The sequence below is a fragment of the Lagopus muta genome, chromosome 12 (genome assembly GCF_023343835.1).
Source record: "Lagopus muta isolate bLagMut1 chromosome 12, bLagMut1 primary, whole genome shotgun sequence".
Classification (NCBI taxonomy): Eukaryota; Metazoa; Chordata; class Aves; order Galliformes; family Phasianidae; genus Lagopus; species Lagopus muta.
The window spans coordinates 917,331-935,721 of record NC_064444.1 but is presented as its reverse complement, the minus strand read 5'-3'; the positions used below and the strand labels follow the sequence as shown (position 1 = coordinate 935,721).

The 18,391-nt window shown below is 42.0% G+C and overlaps 1 protein-coding gene across 9 annotated transcripts in view; it reads left to right on the top strand.

Annotated features, from left to right (window-relative positions):
* NFAT5 (nuclear factor of activated T cells 5) overlaps positions 1-18,093 on the top strand; it is a 58,564-nt gene extending 40,471 nt beyond the window's left edge. For 7 of the 9 annotated variants that reach the window (XM_048958831.1, XM_048958828.1, XM_048958834.1 and 4 more), the window contains 8 exons: positions 99-233; positions 396-448; positions 1,851-1,983; positions 2,591-2,671; positions 5,993-6,132; positions 6,622-9,061; positions 10,168-10,414; positions 11,280-18,093. In XM_048958831.1, the coding sequence (XP_048814788.1) occupies positions 99-233; positions 396-448; positions 1,851-1,983; positions 2,591-2,671; positions 5,993-6,132; positions 6,622-9,061; positions 10,168-10,406 (3,221 nt within the window). In that variant the 3' untranslated portion in view covers positions 10,407-10,414; positions 11,280-18,093. The remainder of the gene's footprint in view (positions 1-98; positions 234-395; positions 449-1,850; positions 1,984-2,590; positions 2,672-5,992; positions 6,133-6,621; positions 9,062-10,167; positions 10,415-11,279) is intronic. The other 2 variants (XM_048958830.1, XM_048958829.1) reach the window with 2 other exon arrangements.
* Positions 18,094-18,391: the final 298 nt, after the last annotated feature.

Here is an 18,391-nt window from a genome sequence, read left to right as displayed (position 1 = left end):
AAGTGAAATAAGAAAGTTATAATCCTGTCAGTGAAAGCTCGTTTTTCTGGATATTGATGTTTTCTTGGACTTCAGGATCCGTGTTTTGTCAATTGCAGCTCAACCAGCAGGAGTTCCCGAGATCCTCAAGAAAAGCCTGCACAGCTGTTCGGTGAAGGGTGAAGAGGAAGTTTTTCTAATTGGCAAGAACTTTCTAAAAGGAACGAAAGTGATTTTCCAAGAGAATGTTTCTGGTCAGTGTGAAAGCAACAACTTGTGGGAGAGAGCATGCTGGGGTTTACGTCGTTTCATACAGAGTAGCTGTAGAGAACAAATTGACAAACTGAATCAAGGGCACTAAAATAAATCGCTTTATATGGATGAGCAATAAATTATGCTTTTTAACTTTCATTTAGATGAAAATTCTTGGAAGGCAGAAGCTGAAATAGACATGGAATTGTTTCATCAGGTACTTACTACTGCTTTGTTTTTTTTTTACTTAATATTTTTCTTTTTATTATGACCTGCAGACTCCCTTTTAGCATGATCAAATCATTGATTCTTAGGTTTTAAGTCATTGTCTTGGCAAATATGCTCCAGGATCAGTGGCTTATTACAAATAAAAAGCAAAGTATAGAATCAGGGAAATGGAGCTTAGGAAGATGTCACTTTTGCTGAAGGTGTTGTGTGTGGCTCACGCTGATGAAAGCTGGAAAATGTACCCAGTGGTTTTGTTTTCAGTCAGTGCTGCTGAATAAGGGAAAGGCAGACAGAGCTTTCCTCGTTTGGAAGAGAAATAGAATTTTAAAAGATAGAGCAGTTAGTATTTTTAGTGCTTTTAATTTCTTGAATTTTGCTCAGATTTGACTTTCTGTATTTTCTGTACTAAACTGACTAATAACTTTAAAACAATTAAGTCATCTGTGACACTGTTCTGTCTCTCATCTTTGCCACTCCACAAGCAGTTGACAGTTCTTACACTAGAAAAACAAACAAAAAAACCCAAACCTAACAGCAAAAGATGTAAAATGTAGAAAGATTTTACCTTCCTTTGTTGAAAAAGGAATTTGTAGCGAGCCCAAAAGACAGAAGAGCTGTAACAAAGACATAATAATTACATTTCTTCTCTAGGAGGACTGCCTCTGTGCTCTAGTAACAAGCTTCTCTTTTGGGATTGTGATTTGGCAGTCCGTTGCTTTTCTCCAAAGATGAGATGTTCATTCTGATGGATCTGCTTTTTTTCCCTTGGTACTGCAGTTTAAAAAAAAGTTAATTACGTGCCTGTAACCTGGTACAGAACTGCTCTGTGGAGAAGTGGTAGAAGGCAGCTGGCAACCAGCCTGACTGCGAGCTTCTTGGATGAGTGACGTTCTGTGTGCGACCCATCAGTGTGAAAATGAGGAGCTGAAATGCACAGATCCCAATTAAAATCTGTCTGAAGTAACACCAACCAGTTGGTGTGCAGAAATGCTTCTCGTGCAACTTTGTGTCAACTGGAGCAAGGCACAGCTTGATTGTGCTGCAGCTCTGTGCTTCTGATAGAAAGCACTTTAAAATCTGATGTCCAGGAAGTGTTGTCTATGAAATAGTGGCTGTATGAAAGCTGTTACACAATACAACCTGCAGTTCTATTGTGAAAATGAAAAGTAAAAGTGGTATTACAAGCTTCCTGGCTTCCTGATGTACTCTGGAGGACTAGTTCTGACTTTCCAAAATGAAATCAAAACTGTTACCAACTGACTTCACTGAACATTTTCCCCCGTTCTTTCTGGTGTTTTATTAGTCTGTTTCTTTGCTTTGAGGGAGGTAGATAGTCGTAATAGTAACAAAGTGAGGTTTCTGATATGATTTTGCTGTTTTTGGCATTACAGAATCACCTTATTGTGAAAGTGCCACCGTATCACGACCAGCGAATAACCTCAGCTGTTTCTGTGGGAATTTACGTGGTGACCAACGCTGGGCGATCGCACGACGTGCAGCAGTTTACCTACACTCCAGATACATGTATGTAAAATGGGAAACCGGGGCAGGAGTGGGCAGTGACCTGCTCAGCCTTTCTTTCCTGATCTCACAGTCCATATAACAAATGTTAGGTAATGAGGATCTTTTCAAACTCCTCTGGTGGTTAAGATTTACTCTGCGAGGAAAGCCAAGCCCTTAGATTTCATTATTCATCTGCATGGTGCTGTCACCAAAATCCATTCACAGGTATCAGTAGCAGCTGCTTTTAAGCATTTCTTCTATAAGCTTCAAAATGAAGCTGAGTAGGAAAAATATAGGCATCCTACATACAGAACGCAACAGAAAAAACAGCACCAGTTCTTACTGCATGGAGTGAAGATTCGTGAGGTGTTTTTTGTTGCTTCATCCATGGCAGTGTGCAGTGCAGTCGCTGGCGTCACTTTTGGCTTCTTCACTTTTGGAAGTGAAAGTGATATTGTGGGCACTGCGGTTCCCAGTCGGTGAGCTGTGTGTTCGCTGCAAAGCACTTCCATGAGTTTCAAAAAAGCTGAGTTGCTTTAAGGCCAAAGTGACTGAGTTTGCTTTGAGGATTTTTTTTTGTTTGTTTGCTGTTTTAATATAAGGAAGTTTTCAATGTGTTTTGCCTCAGCAGCTGGTACTCTGAATGTTAATGTGAAGAAGGAAATCTCCAGCCCAGCCCAACATTGTTCTTTTGAAGAGGCTATAAAAGGTACTAAATTGATTCTTATCATTGTTGTTAATAATTGAACTATAAATTCCCACCCAAATTTTGCAGGAATGAATCAGCTATCCTGAGAAGCTGTGTATGCACTTATAAAATCTGGCAGTGTTCTTACAGTGGGGTTTGATTTCTAATCCTGAGTATTTCACTTAGTAGCTGTATTCCTTGAAGTATATTGTGACATGAGAGAGAGCAGAGCAAAAACCTCAGCAAAAATAATTTTTAAAGAATTGTTTTTGGGCCTCGGAACCAACATCCCAGTCTTCATGTAATACTCTTACAAAGAAGAGGAGAGAAACCTAAGAGGACAGTGGGTACAAAGGATTTAGAAGCTATGTGGTGTCAGTTGAAGTTTAAAAGGAAGAAAGGCGGGGGGAGGTTAGAAGAACAGAGCACTGAAAAGCCCTCACGTACTAAATTGGTACTTTTCCTTACGGTCATAATGGTGTGGTAATATTAGAGACTGAAGCTGTCCAGTGATTTTTATGGCTGCTTGCAGTGGCTCTAGTAAGAAAGCAAAGTCTGGCATTTTCAGCTTACTTCCTTCAGTGGTGTTTTCTTTCTTGTCATTCTGTCCATGCAAGGTTTGTTGTTTTGTTCCAAGGGAGAACCTTGTAGGCTTGCCTGGCTTTTAACTGAATTGATCCTTTCTATATTGAAATAAAGGAAAGAAATATTTCTTGGTTGTTAAGACTATGGCAGTGTACAAAGGTCAATGGAAATTTCCATAGCCTGCTCTGGTGGAAGCAGATTGAAAGGTAAGCAAATTAACAATGTGATCACAAGTTTGATAGGAATCCATAGCTTCAGGTTAAAATCATGAAGCTCATGTTTAAAGTTAATAGCTGTACATTTGGCCTTGACAGGGGATGTATTTACAAGTCGACTTTACAACTTGTTAGGTAGGATAATGCAAGATATGATGAGTTTAAACCTGCAGAGCGTAATAGGGGAGAAATTTGCAGAAGGGTTTAGGGCAATGAAACAAGCTGATCAAAGGATTGGTAAGACTTCTTAGTAGCTAGATTAAAAAGATAAGGATAATAATAGCCAATGTATCGGGGCAAGCCTGACATCTATCTGATCTAGTACGGAGGCTTAACCAAGATGAGATAGCAACTGCATGAGGGGAACACTGCTGTTCACGTGTGGTTCCTATTGGCTCATCCCTTTGTTCATGAGAGAACTTGTCCTACCCTTGTGTGGATTTTCCTCTAGCCTTTTTTTTTTTTTTGACTCTTCATTCCTGCACCTACTCAATCTGTTTTAGGCTGGAGGTGAACCTTAGGTCAGACGGTTTTGTCTGCTTTATGTACTTTGTCTCTACATGTCCCAGCTTATCCTTCATCTCTGTTCTGAAATGATACAGAGCGAGTGGGGATCCAGTGAACACTGCTTCCTTCCTGTTTGCTTTCACTGGGAACAATATCATAGAACTCACAATACAGGTGCCATCATGTACTGCAGCCTCAGACAAATGATCTGTTGCTGCCTACAGTTACATCCTGAACTTTAAGGGCCTTTCTGTTCTTATCATGGGCGAACTCAAACTTTGTCTCAGATGTCTGTAAATATTCCTTATACAGTTATTGCACCTGTGTAAGTGAAAAAACCAACAGATTGCTTCCCAAAACAATTTCAGATTTTTAGTTCTAAGACTGTAGATCTGAAAGATTTCAAGAGCAAGTTATGTTTCAGGGCAACATTTAGAATTGTAAACTTGGGAGAGAGGAGTGAGTGTGGCTAACCATGTAGTTCAAGTCTCTGCCTAAGGAAATGCACGTCCTTCCAACAGAGCAGTAGTCATCTAGCATTGTTTGTGAATGGTTAAAGATGGTTACAGGTTCCAGTTTCACTGGGAGAAAAGGGAAAGGCTGTATTTGCTTTGAAAACGTCATAGCAGTTCAGAAGTTCTAAAATAAGTCAATCTCAGAGACGTATAAACCAAGACCAACAACAGTTTTCAAAAGCAGAAAACTATTTTTCATTTTTAATCTCGTTTCTTTTTTCATTTTTCCAACCAAGTGTGTCACTGTGAAGCAGCACACTACTGCTAGTACCTCACCTGTATGGCACTGGAGTTTTAATTACTGAAGTGTAAAGTTTGTGTTGTTTCCAGTTAAGACTACATGATTAAACACGTAAGAGTGGAAAACTTGATAACTGTGGCTGCTGTGTCTGAGTGGCTGCCCTGAGGCAGGCGTGGGGTGGGATTCTCCTGCTCAGCTTGCACTCCCTGCCAGCAGCACAGCCCAGCACCCCGGGCCACGTGGCCTGTGCTCCTGGAGCCATCCCAAAGGTGTGGGTGAACAGGAGGGGAGGAGTTTGCTTGGCTGTTGGTATGCTGATTTGTGTTGGTGTGCTGATGACTGAGGATTTATTACCAAAGATAGACGATAACACTTCCGGGGAGAATATTTGCTTGTATGCAGAATAAACATGTGAGGACTGTGACGTAGGACGTGGCGTACTGTCAGTACGGATAGGCAAAAACTTTACTGCCGTGTTATTGTAAGATCTGAGTTTGTTCAGGGTATGCAGGTTTTCTATGTGGAAGATTAATTCTTTAATCTACTTACAAACTACTTACAGGTCTGTGGTCTTCACAGATTTTCCCATTGGTTTGCTTTAAGCTCAAATAATTTCAGCAATATTTTAAGTCGGGAAAGCTCATTTCATTTACTGCAAAGGTCTCAGCCTATGTAATATATATGTATATATATTTTTAAAATCTGGATCAGGAATAATGAATGTAAGGAGATCTGATTCATGTCAAGAAGCCACCTTTCTATTTCAGAAAGAAAGAAAGGCACTGCAAAGGCAAAATAACAACTTGCTCTTCCTAGTCAGCTGGCGTGCAGATTTATCAAGTTTTCACTTGGTTAGTTCTTTAACAGAGCAAAAACACAGTTTGAGTGCTTTGAGTGTTTTGAGTGCCTTGAAGTGAGACACATGTATCTGGAAAAAAAAGACATTTTAAAATTGAAATGGAGTACAGGGAAAGTACAGTATGGTTTAAATTTTTTGTGGAAAGATATGGTAAGCTTTTATGTTTGCAGTTTAAGACAATTGGTGGCTATTTATCCTGGTCCAGAAAGAACAAGAGAAAGAAAACGTGAACAGTTTTGCTGTTTCTTAGGATTATTTGATGTATATTTGTAGAGATCTCTGCATTTTGGCATCTTATATGGGGATTTGAGCTCTTACGGTGGTGCTAAGAAGTTAAATGGGAAGCAGGCCAGTGCTAGAAACCCTTTGTGCTTTGTAGAGTGAATGTTTACATTTCGTTCTCCTTTTTATTTACGAAAGCCACCAGTTGTAATCTGGAGAAGGTAAATATTCTTCCTAGTGCCTTGATAACTCCGCTCATGCCAAGCAGTATGATTAAGAATGAAGATGTGTCTCCAATGGAAGTAAGCGCAGAAAAAAGATCTCCCCCCGTTTTCAAGGTAAGTTGGATTGTGATCTGAAGATAATCGTATGGCTGACCATCAGCTAATAGTGCAAAGTGGAGGAGAGGATGCACAGAGAAAATGGCAGTGTCCAAGATCAGTCTGGCCGTGTGATCTCCGGGCACGATTACAGCAGTAGACAATTTCCTTTGAAAGTAACTCTCTCTTGTTCCTACATTCCTGCCTTGGCTGATCAGTGCTCCTGTGATGAATGTTCTTTTTGTCCTGTGACACAAAATAAGTGAAATATTGCAAGGATGTTAATCACTGCTTTGTATTGCTTTCATTGAATTCTCACTTGACTCGTCTTGAGATAGCATTTCCCCATTTTCTCACTCATTTGCTTGCATAACTAGTTATGTGTGTAGAGATGCACAGCCATCAAATACTTTATTGTCTTTCCTAAGCATTATCAGTTGGTGGAAATAGTATAAATGCAACTTGATAAAGCATGTGAATTGCTTAATGTATCACTGCTCTTTTCAGGCTTCGAAAGTAGTTGGACCAACTCAGCAAACTTTAGAAAGCAGTATGCCTGGCATACCAACTTCTGCTTCCCATTTACCTTCTGAAAATGAAAAGCAGCAACAAATACAGCCTAAGGTTTATAATCCAGAGACTCTAACTACTATCCAAACGCAGGACATTACCCAGCCTGGTAGCTTTTCATCTGTCTCTACTCCAGGTCAGCTGCAGAACAGTGACACATTATTGCAGCAAGCTGCACAGTTCCAAACAAGAGATTCCCAAACCAGAGAAGTCTTGCAGTCAGATGGCACAGTAGTCACTTTGTCACAATTAGCTGATGCTTCACAGCAGCAACAATCTACGCTACCAGAACCAGCACAGGCGTTACAGCAACAGATTTCATCAAGTATTTTCTCGTCAGCGAGTGGTGTGAGTCAGTTGCAGAACACTATACAGCAATTGCAGGCTGGAAATTTTCCAACTAACACTGCCACAGGCAGCAGTAGAAATGTAGACTTGGTGCAGCAGGTACTGGAAGCTCAACAACAGTTATCTTCTGTTTTATTTTCTGGGTCTGACAGTAATGAGGATGTTCAAGATCAGCTAAATGCAGATATCTTTCAGCAAGTTAGTCAGATACAAAATAGTGTAAATCCTGGGATATTTTCCTCGTCAGATACAGCTGTCCATTCCAGACCAGAGAACCTTTTGCCTGGAAGAGGTGAAAATGTTCATTCACAGACCGAAAATACATTGTCCAATCAGCAACAGCAACAACAGCAACAGCAGCAGCAGCAGGCAATGGAGACTTCTGCAGCAATGGTGATAGGAATCCAGCAAAACATTTGCCAGGCTGCTACACAGATGCAGTCCGATTTGTTCTCTTCAACAACTTCGGGGAATGGAGCCCTCCAGCAGTCACCTGTTTACCAGCAGGCTTCTCATCTAATGAGTGGGTTATCAACGAGCGAAGACATGCAAATGCAGTGCGAATTATTCTCTTCGTCTCCCGGTGTTTCTGGGAGTGAGACTAATTCTACAGCTCAGCAGCAGGTCAACAACAACGGACCTGCTATATTTCAGGCATCAAGTTCTGCAGATGGAGAGGAAGCTTCAGGACAGAGTAAACAGATGCAGAGTTCTGTATTTCAGACCATGGTTCAAATGCAGCACAGTGGAGAAAGTCAATCTCAAGTTAATCTCTTTTCATCTACCAAAAACATGATGACTGTTCAGCCGAGTGGAGCTCAGCAGCAAGCAGGTGGTCTGTTCCAGCAGGGCGGAGAAATCATGTCTATTCAGCCTGCAAACTTTATGCAGCAATCTCCACACTCACAGGCTCAGCTTTTTCACTCTCAGAATCCTATTGGTGATACTCAGAATATATCACAGGAGGCACAAGGCTCCATTTTTCACAGTCCAAATTCCATTGTCCACAACCAGACCAATACTAATTCGTCAGATCAACTGCAGCGTCCAATGTTCCATTCGCAGAGCACCATGGGTGTATTACAGAGCTCTTCAGTTCCTCAAGATCAGCAGTCTGCCAACATGTTCCTTTCCCAGACTTCAATTAGCAACCCAGCAACTCAAGAGGAGCAGATGTCATTCTTTACGAACCCAAGTTCCATTTCTCCTCTTCAGGCAGCAGCAAACACTGAGCAACCAACTTCTTTCCAACAGCAGACACAGATATCTCATATCCAGAGTTCTATGCTTCCCCAGGAACAGCCACAGACTCAGCCTGCTCAGCAAGGTTTGTTTCAGCCTCAAGTACCATTAGGCTCCATCCAGTCCAGTTCAATTCCCCAGAACCAACAAGGAGCTATCTTCCAGCCTCAGCATTCAATAGTTGCTATTCAGAGCAGTCCTCCGTCTCAAGAACAGCCACAGCAGCAGCAACAGAACATGATGTTCAGTAATCAAAATGCAATGAGTACAATTGCTTCTCAAAAGCAGAACATGATTTTTAACCCAAACCAAAACCCTGTTACTAATCAGGAACAACAGGGCCAGTCCATTTTTCATCCACAGACTAACATGGCGCCAATAAACCAGGAACAGCAGCCCATGCAATTTCAGAGTCAAACTACAGTGTCTTCTCTGCAGAATCCTGGATCCAGCCAGGCCGAAGCACAGCAGCCAGCCATCTTCCATAACTCACCCCAGATTCAGCTGGTCCAAGGGTCACCGAGTTCTCAAGAGCAACAGGTCACCCTCTTCATCTCTTCAGCTTCCATGTCTGCCTTGCAGAACAGCATGAGCCAGCAAGATCTGCAGCAGTCTCCAATGTACTCTTCTCAAAACAGCATGGCAGGAATGCAAGGAACTGCTTCTCCTCCACAGCAGCAAGCTTCTTTATTTCATAACACAGCAGGGGGTGCTATCAACCAGCTGCAGAATTCTCCTGCTTCATCTCAGCAGACTTCAGGAATATTCCTGTTTGGCATTCAAAACAGTAAGTGGTAGATGCCTGACTGGGAGTTTAGAAGAGCTACTGATGGGAGTCTGCAAGACTTTTATGCACTTTTATTATGTTTAATTAAAAAACAAAAAGTAATGTGGCAGTACAGCTGAGTATACGTATTTATTCCTGTTGCTCTGAGCACAGACGTTACTTTTAGCAATGCTAGAGCACTCTTAGCTTCACTGTCTGTTGGTTTTCCTATCCTTAGAATTAGCATATGACAGAAACAGCATACAACACTGTGTGCATCTAGATATATGGTTATAAAATATATATTATTAAGAAGGTGTATACAAACATTCTTTATATATATGCATATATATATATATATACACACACTGAGAGAAAGAAATATGGTTGTTCTCTTAAAGACAGCTCCACTAATCTTCATGCTGCATTTGGTTTCTGTGATTTCTGCAATGAGTTTCCACACACTGTTGAAAAGGAAAGATGTTTGAAGCTGCTTAGTTCAGAAAAGCATCCATTGATGTATATTTGAAACCCCTTTGAGTTTATAAGCTTGCAATTTTCTGTATCTCCTCTCTGAATCTAGCCTCTATTGTAAGTTCTTTGGGATACAGATCGTTTCACCTGTCCATAAAGGGTGTGAATACCTATGAAGCTCTAAAAGCAACAGATGCAGTGATTGTAACATCTTATGAAACACCTGGGGAGAAAGTGATAACCACAGAGCAGTTGCAGGGCTGTACCTAAGTGTCTTGCTGTGTGAACTCTTGCAGACTTGTAGGAAGAGGTAGAGGATACCTTGACTGACCTGAAAAAGACACATCTGTAACTTACAAAGACAGAGAGTGGGCACACTTAGTGCTTCTCTTATGTCACACATCTTGTTTTTCTTCTAGCAAAATACTTTTCTCTGACATATTAACAGCGTTTGGTCAAAATACAGAGCCCATAATTCAGTGTGCGTACCTTGAGCCCGTGCATGGAATTGTAGGGAGCAGTGAGCAAAGGTGGTGACGTGAAAACTGCCTGCAACATCCTACAGAGTCAGTAGGGATAGGTAGAAAGAAGTTGGCTAATTCATTATATGCATTAATCAAACTGAAATTGCCTTGCTGTTCTTTACTTAACAGACTGTAGCCAGCTGCTGCCTTCTGGCCCGGCTGCACTGCCTGATGAGTTGATGGCTATCAGTCAGCCAGGTCAGCCGCAGAGCGAGGGACAAGCAGCCGTGCCAGCGCTTCTCTCCCAGCAGATACCTGAGACTTCTCCACTACCTTCAGCTATGGCACCCAGTCAGAATATTGAGAAAATAGATGATCTGCTTGTTTCACTGCAGAACCAGGGGAACAATATGACCGGCTCGTTTTAGAAAGGCAAGTAAGTAGAGTGTTTGTGCTTCTGGGTTCTTTCCTGCTGTACATACTTCTGTTCACAAGTTTTTCGTTGGAGTGTATCCCCATTCTTCAGGGGGTCAGCTAAGATATCAGTAATGATGAATTGAGAGTATCGTATCAGCAGGTAGAAGAAAGAGTTATTTAAAATAGTCCAAGGTCAGTACTTCTGTGAAACAGTTGGCTACGTTTTGTTGTTTGATTGCTGTATATTTTGTCATCTGTTTTTATAGTGTAGTACTTCAGTAGGAAGGAGTGAGTGGATCACTGACAGCTTGGCAGACAAACATTAAGGAATATGGCTGTAGCTAAAAGCATATGGCTTCCTGGGTAAACAACACAGCTCAAGTCTGTACTGTTCTGAGGTTGGGCCTCTGAGTTACAATAATGTAACTTGACATCAAGTTTCTGAGGACTGTGATGGGTGTTGAGTGTGTCTCATGGTGAGTCTGTTAAAAATGAGATCACAGGATTAGCAGCGAGCAGGAAACATTCTGCTCTTAGAAGATGCCTTTTCTAGAGAGGTGAAAGAGCCTTTGGCTGCACCGAGAACAGGAGGACTCCAGAATATAGCATTATCCACAGTATGTTACCTGGCTTTAGAAAATTGAGTTGCCATCCTAAATTCCATCCAGTTTCACTGAAGTGAAATTGTTTTGGGTGAAATTATGAACTTGATTTGAAAAAAGGCAATCCTGCTGTATGAGAGAGTGTGCAGTTCTGATCTTTGCTCATAGTTTGATGTCTGCTTGTAAAGGACGTTTTCAAGATGAGAGGAAGGAACTGTGCAGGAGTAGGAGGATGATTTCTGTTAGGTCTAACTTTTTTTTGCTTGCTTATTTTTTCTGCAGAAATTCTGAGAAGAAAGAGGCGATGACTTCCTGGATCCTCTCAGACCTTGTGACTCTGGATTAGGCAGCGTGGAACTGATTGCTTCTGTCAAAAAGTGGCCCTCTTTTCTAAGAGCACACATGTGGCCAGTTGCAGTGTCTAGCACCTAAGGCTATGACTGTACTATTTGAGATTCAAGATTCGTAGTGCCAATAATGCTGAAAAGCTATGCTTTGTTCTATGGGGGCGTAGGATTGTGCTGTTACCTGACTCCTACTGCCCGCCGAGAGCGGCATGCTCTCTGAATTTAAAGCATATCTGGTCAGTTATTATTGTTGTTAGAAGGTAATGCATACTACCGTGTTTACTTTATTTTTTCCCCTTCTCTTCCTTCTTCACATCCCCTCTTTTGACTCTTTTGAAAAGCTAGTGAAGCAGAAACATCAAATACCCGTGACCTAAATCGTGACTCGTAGCTGTCAGTAAGTGAAGGGACTGGGTGTTCTACAGTTAAGTGGGAGAGCTAATACTCTGATTTATTAACTGCAGTAGGGGCAATGAAAATATTGACACACATAACAAATGAGCAGAGAATTGCTTGCTGCTGTGGTTGGCCTGACAGAGGTGCGTGCTTCCCATCTAGAACGTGAGTAACGGTTGTCCGTGTCTCTTACATGTAGCTGTACACAGAGCAAGGGATTGGTGGCTCTAACAGACGGAAGAAACAGAGGGGAGCTTTCAGTTAAATTATGCTCTAAAAATCTTAACCTCTTAAACACCTTCAACTTGAAAAGCACATTCTGCCTGGCTGACGAAACAACTCCTTTTGGTCTCCCATGCTGACTGGATGGGTCAGAACGAGTTGAAGCTGCATTTCTCATTCTCAAACTCGTTTGTTCCTTTTTGTTCTTCTTTATGCTTTCCCTTCTCTCTTCCTCAGTTTCGTATTATGTTTTTGGAAGTGTTAGAAATATCCTGCTCCCTTTCAAGATCAGAAGCAGCTTTTAGGAGTCCATGGCACCAACTCTTGTGCTGTTAAAATGCTTGGTCAAACAGGCTCTGAGAAATAAAGATTAAGGAAAGAGGGAGCAATTTTTCTGCATCCCTTCAAATGTGGGAATCCCCCTTCACCAGTTGCTTTCCAGCTGTTGCTGTTGTAAATCTTCTGTTTGACTTTACTCCGAATGGGGGGAAATTAAATCATTTTTACACATTCTTGAAAATTTCAGTTTATCCTGAGCTGCTGCATTTTGTAGCTCGTTGCGAATTTGAAGTGTTACTTTGCTCCTGACAGTCCCCTAGGCACAGCTTCTAGATTGTCAGACATCGACTCGTTACAGAATGTAAAGCCAACCCACTCCAAACCATGCAGGTGTGTTGTGAGGCATGTGAATTTTTGGGTGCTCCAACTGTCCAGTAGGTTTTGTGAAATCTCACTACAGCCTCATTCGGATATTTGTTTCTCCTCCTTCTGCACGTAGAAAGCTGTTAACGCAGTTAGAGCCCAACAGCTGTCATGTATGGCTATTATGCCTCGGTATAGCGTAGTTGATATCACGTCATATTTCATTTTTGTTATTTTAAATAACAAAGGATAGTCTGTAAATGGTTTTTAAGTTACTCTCGTCTGTTTACTGTGTTTCTTCCCTAACTCGTGTGCTTAGTTGAGCCGTGTAGAGTTTCTGTTTGTTTTGATGGTTCTTCCTGTTTGTCGGTCTGTCACAGCGTTCATTTTCTCTTCTGTCTCTCTTTCTCTCTCTCATTGAGAGGCATTGAATTACGTTTTCAGTAGTAAGGCTTCTTGCCGATATGAAGGGAACTTTTCAGAAAGAGACCTGCTCTGGGTCATTTAATTTTGAATACAGTTTTCAATCGTTCAAGTTTTGGATGGTTTATATCTAATGTGTGTTTCATTTTTTTGGAAAGCTATATTTTGTATTTAGGAAATGGTATACTATTTTGCTATTTGTACTGAGTGAGTACATTGGCATAAATATAAAAATTTATATATATACATATATATAAAATATTCTTTTTGCCACACATTTTTGTGGTAAATTTGTGAGTTTGTCTGATGTTCTACCACAACGTGGCGTCTGATAACAGTGGGTGGGGTGGGGTTTGTTATGTCTTTATTGAGTATTTAAGTACTTTTTGCAGCATAAATAACTTGTTCATCTCTCGCCATTCCATCAGGCAGTGGTTTGTTCCAGCTGGCTATGAGAAGCTTCACCGTGCGGTGCTGTCTGTCACTCAGCAGTTCAGTGTAGTGCAGAGCCCCGTAGCAGTTAGGCGTAGAGCGGAGGACGGGCTTTCGTTCAGAATGAGCCATTCAGCTTTTATCCTCTATCATTGTCTATTTAATATTTTATTATTAGTGCCTCTATGTTTTAACTTTTAATTTATGATTATGCTAAAATGTTTAAAATTTTAATCACGATAAAAAGAATTCCCTGCTTCGTACTGCCCAGAGCTGCTTTGTAACCCTGAACCATACTTTTTCTTCCTGTGATTTATATATATATATTTTTCTGCTAAGAGCAAATATTAATAAAACCCTGTTATGGTTCATGACACGAAAATAGCAACCTCGCAGGACTAAATGCTAGTTGAGGATGCATAGAAGACTGAGAATTGTGGACCGAAACAGCTTCCAGATGGCTGTGAAAGTCGATAGCCAGTTACCTACAGATGAGCTGGTGGCTTTGCAGGATCCCAGTCCCAGGACAAACTGTCGGGTGTCATCTGGGGCCTCCATACACAGAAGAAGTAATAGGAATGACACGTTCACCTGTATGCTGCTTCAGTTTGTTCCGTTGTTCTGAAGGGTGTGTCCTTTTGCTGAAGTGTTGTTGGTCAGTGCCAAGTCACCAGGGACCAATTTTCCAATTCAGAAGTTGGGTGTCCAAAAGAGAACTTTATACCAAGACTGCTACAGCTCCAGGGAAGGGAATGTTTGAACGGTGTGCACATGTTAGGTGGCTTATTTAAAAAGAAAAAAGAAAAAGAGGAAAAAAAAAAAAAAAAGGGCTGTGCTATCACATTTTTCACTTTTGGATAACACCTTTCATTTATTGTGTTGAAATTTATCTCGTTTCATTTTAGGTCAATGTTTAAATGTACAACACTTTGGACACGTGATTTGGTTACAAAAGCTATTTGTCTTATGAAGGAAAAGATTGCTCAGTGGTTGATTAGTGCTGGAAATGCTGCTTGCAAGCAGCTGTAACGAGGGCTTTGATAAGCCAACAACGAGCTTAAGGGCAGCCTGCAGGATTTCATGGCAGAAAGAGACAAGAGCAGTGTGAGCTGCATCGGTTTGCTATCAGAGTCCTGAACGTTCGTGACAACCAGTTGATGCTGATAATTGGAGCTTATTCTGTGTTTTTAACCTCTTTGTTCACTCGTGTGCACGTTGATGCTGGTGTGCCTGTTGGACTGAGGGCGGGTGGATGCTGGCTGGCATGGAGCTGAGAAGTGGTGGTATCACATCCAATCCTTCTTGCTGCAGGAAGTTGGGAGATACTGAGACATTTAATCTGAACATTTGAAGTTCCTAGCATTATTGTAAAAAAAAAACCAACAACCCACTATCATACACAAGGCAGCAGTTAAATGCAAGAAATGTTTCTAGGTGGAAAGTGAAAAAACAGAGCTGTTACTCTGATGGGTTTTCTGTGTTTGTTTGCTGCTTGAGCTCTCTCTGAAGCCATCTGAGCCTCCGTCCTAAACGTGGGCTGTTCCTCCAGTTGTAGATGCTCTGCTGTCTGCCCAGTGCCTATGTGCCTGATGGTTTACAGAACAGAGATTTATTGGCACAGATAAAAGGCTACAGAGGTGTATCTGCTAACCACCAGCCTTGGGTTCATGTCTGCCTGTACCTTGTTTTACAAGTAAAAAGAAACAGCAAACAAAACGCTGTATGAATAGCATAATACACAAAGTAATGAGCTAACATCTGGCAGGAAGTTATTGGTGCTTTGTGCTCCATCAGCAACTCCACCTTTTTCTAATTAAAATTGCTCCTTTGCTGCTTACTCTTCCAGCAGTTTATGAAGCCCAGTGCTTTGATATTTAACATCAAAATAGCTCAAGAAACAATTCCAGCCTTACTGCTTCCAAGTAGAGGTTTAATCACCAGCTGTTCCATTATGAGTGTGTACATATATATGTATATTACTTTTGTAAATCATGGAGAGTAATTCAGTTTTAAGATAGAATGAAACATCAATAAACTTCTGTAAATTGAGCAGGCTTTCTTTAATCTGGAAACATTGAGCACCTGGCAGCTGCACTGATGGCTATTGCCCTGGTTCAGGTAATGGGATCAGAAGGAAAGATTGGTAGAATTTATGGTGTAGTTTCTAGAATTAAACTCATCTGAACAGTTCTTCGCTCATGTCTGGAGTCTTCAGAAAGAATACCAAACAAGTGGGAAACTTGTGTCTGACTTGAAGGAAATTTGAAATCGCAGGTTGAGTGGGATTTTGGCTTATTTCAAATCAAAATCAGAAGCTTTTATCAGACTAAAGCTAAGCACAGTTCCTGCCCAACGCGTGTGCAGGCGTGCAGTGCGCGTTCAGTAAGAGTTGGTGAGGACTTTCCTGCCTGTTTGTCAGTCTCACGTCTCCGTATGATGTTGGTTTATTTTTTCAGAGTTATTACAGGAGAGCAGTGCTAAGGATTGCAGGCCTACCTGAGCAATGGAAGCGAGAGGGAGGAGAAGGAACCGCTTTGCATGCGCTCATCCGTGAGTTGTAGGTGGAAGGTGTTCATTTGTTTCGGGGGCTGTCTCTCTAATTTGGAGTTGTCTTTTGGGATAGATTGAGAGTGCTTCATCTTCCCATTCGGGTGGATTCTGCTGGCTGTGTGTGGCAGCAGCCAGCTGAGGGCTTACACAGGAGAGGAGAGGCCTTTCCTTTCGTACAGTCAGTGTAGGTGTGTAAATAGGCAATGCCTGTATATTGAGGATTGTATATATGTATATAGAGGAGTCGTATATCTATTATAAATAGTCAGTAGACGTGTAGAGTACTGCTGTATTTACATTTTTATTACCTTGAATTATATCCATTTTTTCATATTTCCTGAGGTTTTGCAGCAGCTCCTTGGTAGCTGCAGGACACCTTTCAGTACTGTACGTGTGGCACTGTTGGTAGCGTTGCTTCAGAAGCCGTCTCTGCTTCTGAAGGTCACTCATGTCTGTGGGGTTAAAGTGGCTGTTGAAATCAGCTATACAGTTTTGTATTTTTGTATATTTTTATTAATAGTTGCAAATGCGGTGTGAACCGACAGCAGAGCCGGGTCAGCCCACACCCCCGTGTCCTCTGCGTGCTCTGAGCGCTCTCCTAGAGCAGCACTGCTTCCTGCCTGCGCCTCCGAGCCGCTCCTGCAGGCACGGAGCAGTGGGGTTGTGCTCAGCTGACACCAGCAGTGCTCTTACCGTGGGCTTATGAATCTTTGCCTAGCAAGGGATGTTGGCGGCTGCTCAGCGTGGGCTGCAGTTGGGTGATGATGCTGAGGCTTAGTCTGTAGGCATTCCTCTTCTCTTTGCCCCGATGCTTGCATGCAAGGGGAGCATCTCTCAAGCTGTTCTTATTTTTGAAGTAGTTGCTATCTGGAGCACTGTCTCATAGGAGCCTTGTGAAAGCCCCCCCCAGTTCCGCCCTATGGGAAACACTGTCCCGACCCACACCAGTTTCCTGCAGGTTGTCTGAGGAGTTGAGCTCCCTAAAAGGAAACCCATATTGTAAGCTCAGCAGCGTGTGCTTTGTCCACCATGACTCCTCAGGCCAAATCTGATCGACCCCACTTCAGTTTGGCATGAGGCTGATCTGTAGATATTGTTGTCCTGGTGCAGGTATTGTCAAAGCATCTCTGCTAAACGGAAGGTAGCGTCCTCGTTTCTTTTCTCTGAGATGATTTCCACTGCTTCTGGAGATGGAGATCTGTAGCTTTTGCTATCACAATTGATGAAATTGCTCATAACATATCAATGTGCTGGGACGAGGGGAGGAACAAGAGGATTTCACTGCCTCTTGAGAGATACTCACTGAGATTCTTTGCAAGCACTCACTTTAGCCTCCAAAATTTCAGCACCTAGCCCACTGAAGGCTTTGTGTGTGTTAGTTGTAATTCAGGTGAGGAAAGGGTCCTGTGTTCAGACGATGAAAATTGCCTTATCTTCCCTTAGTCTGCAAAGCTGCCCCCTGTAAGCTGGTGAGGATCTGCCCTGTGCCCCTGGCCCAGGTTGCCAGGCAGCATTGCTGTGCCCTGCAGCCCCCAGGCTCTGCCTCCCCGCAGGAATCATAGAACTGGAGGCAAGTTCCAGTGTCCCGCATAAAAGCCCACAGCATTGCTGAAGCTTTTTAATTTTGAACGCTGTTTGAAATGAGACAACTCTGCATTTTTACTGAAGCTCACTGATGATGAATAAGCTCCGCAGTCATTCAGATCAGAGCATTCTACCTCTGTTAACACCCGCGTCTGTCTTGTGGCGCGCCGCCTTTTCTGCCATGTTTTCCTGCAGTGCACTGATCAACCGCTGAGCTGCCTTTTCCCTTGTCCTGCAGTGTGAAAGTAGCACCAGATATTCCCTGTGCATTTCTGTGTATATGGCTTTCGTAGATGGGATTTTCAAAGCACTGATCCCCAGTGCTTTCGGTTTGTTCTATGAGGGGGATATTTCATTTGCATCTATGTTTTTAGCTATCCTGTGATAACATGTTGAATATTAAAAAATAAAAATATTTTGCTTCTATTGGGACATTTGTATACTCGCAACTATATTTCTGTAAACAGCTGCAGTCAAGAATAAAACAATGAAAGTTTTCATTTTGCAGTGTAAAGTCCTGTTGTGGTTCTTTTCAAGGACACCTCCCTGCTGGGGAAAAAAAAGGCTGTCTGGAAAGACAAAAGTGCATGGGTGCATGGGTTTGTGCCCTTGGTGCATGCCTTATGCTGTTGCATAGAAAGAGGCAGCGTGTCATGCACACACTCTGCAGGGGGGGGAACAATTCCAATGTTTCTTTGTTATTATGCGGTCTTAGGTCCAAAGTTGCTTACTACCCAAAAACCAGCTTTGGGTTACAGAGATTTCAAGGAGGTAATTCATGATTTGCCTGAGGTGGGG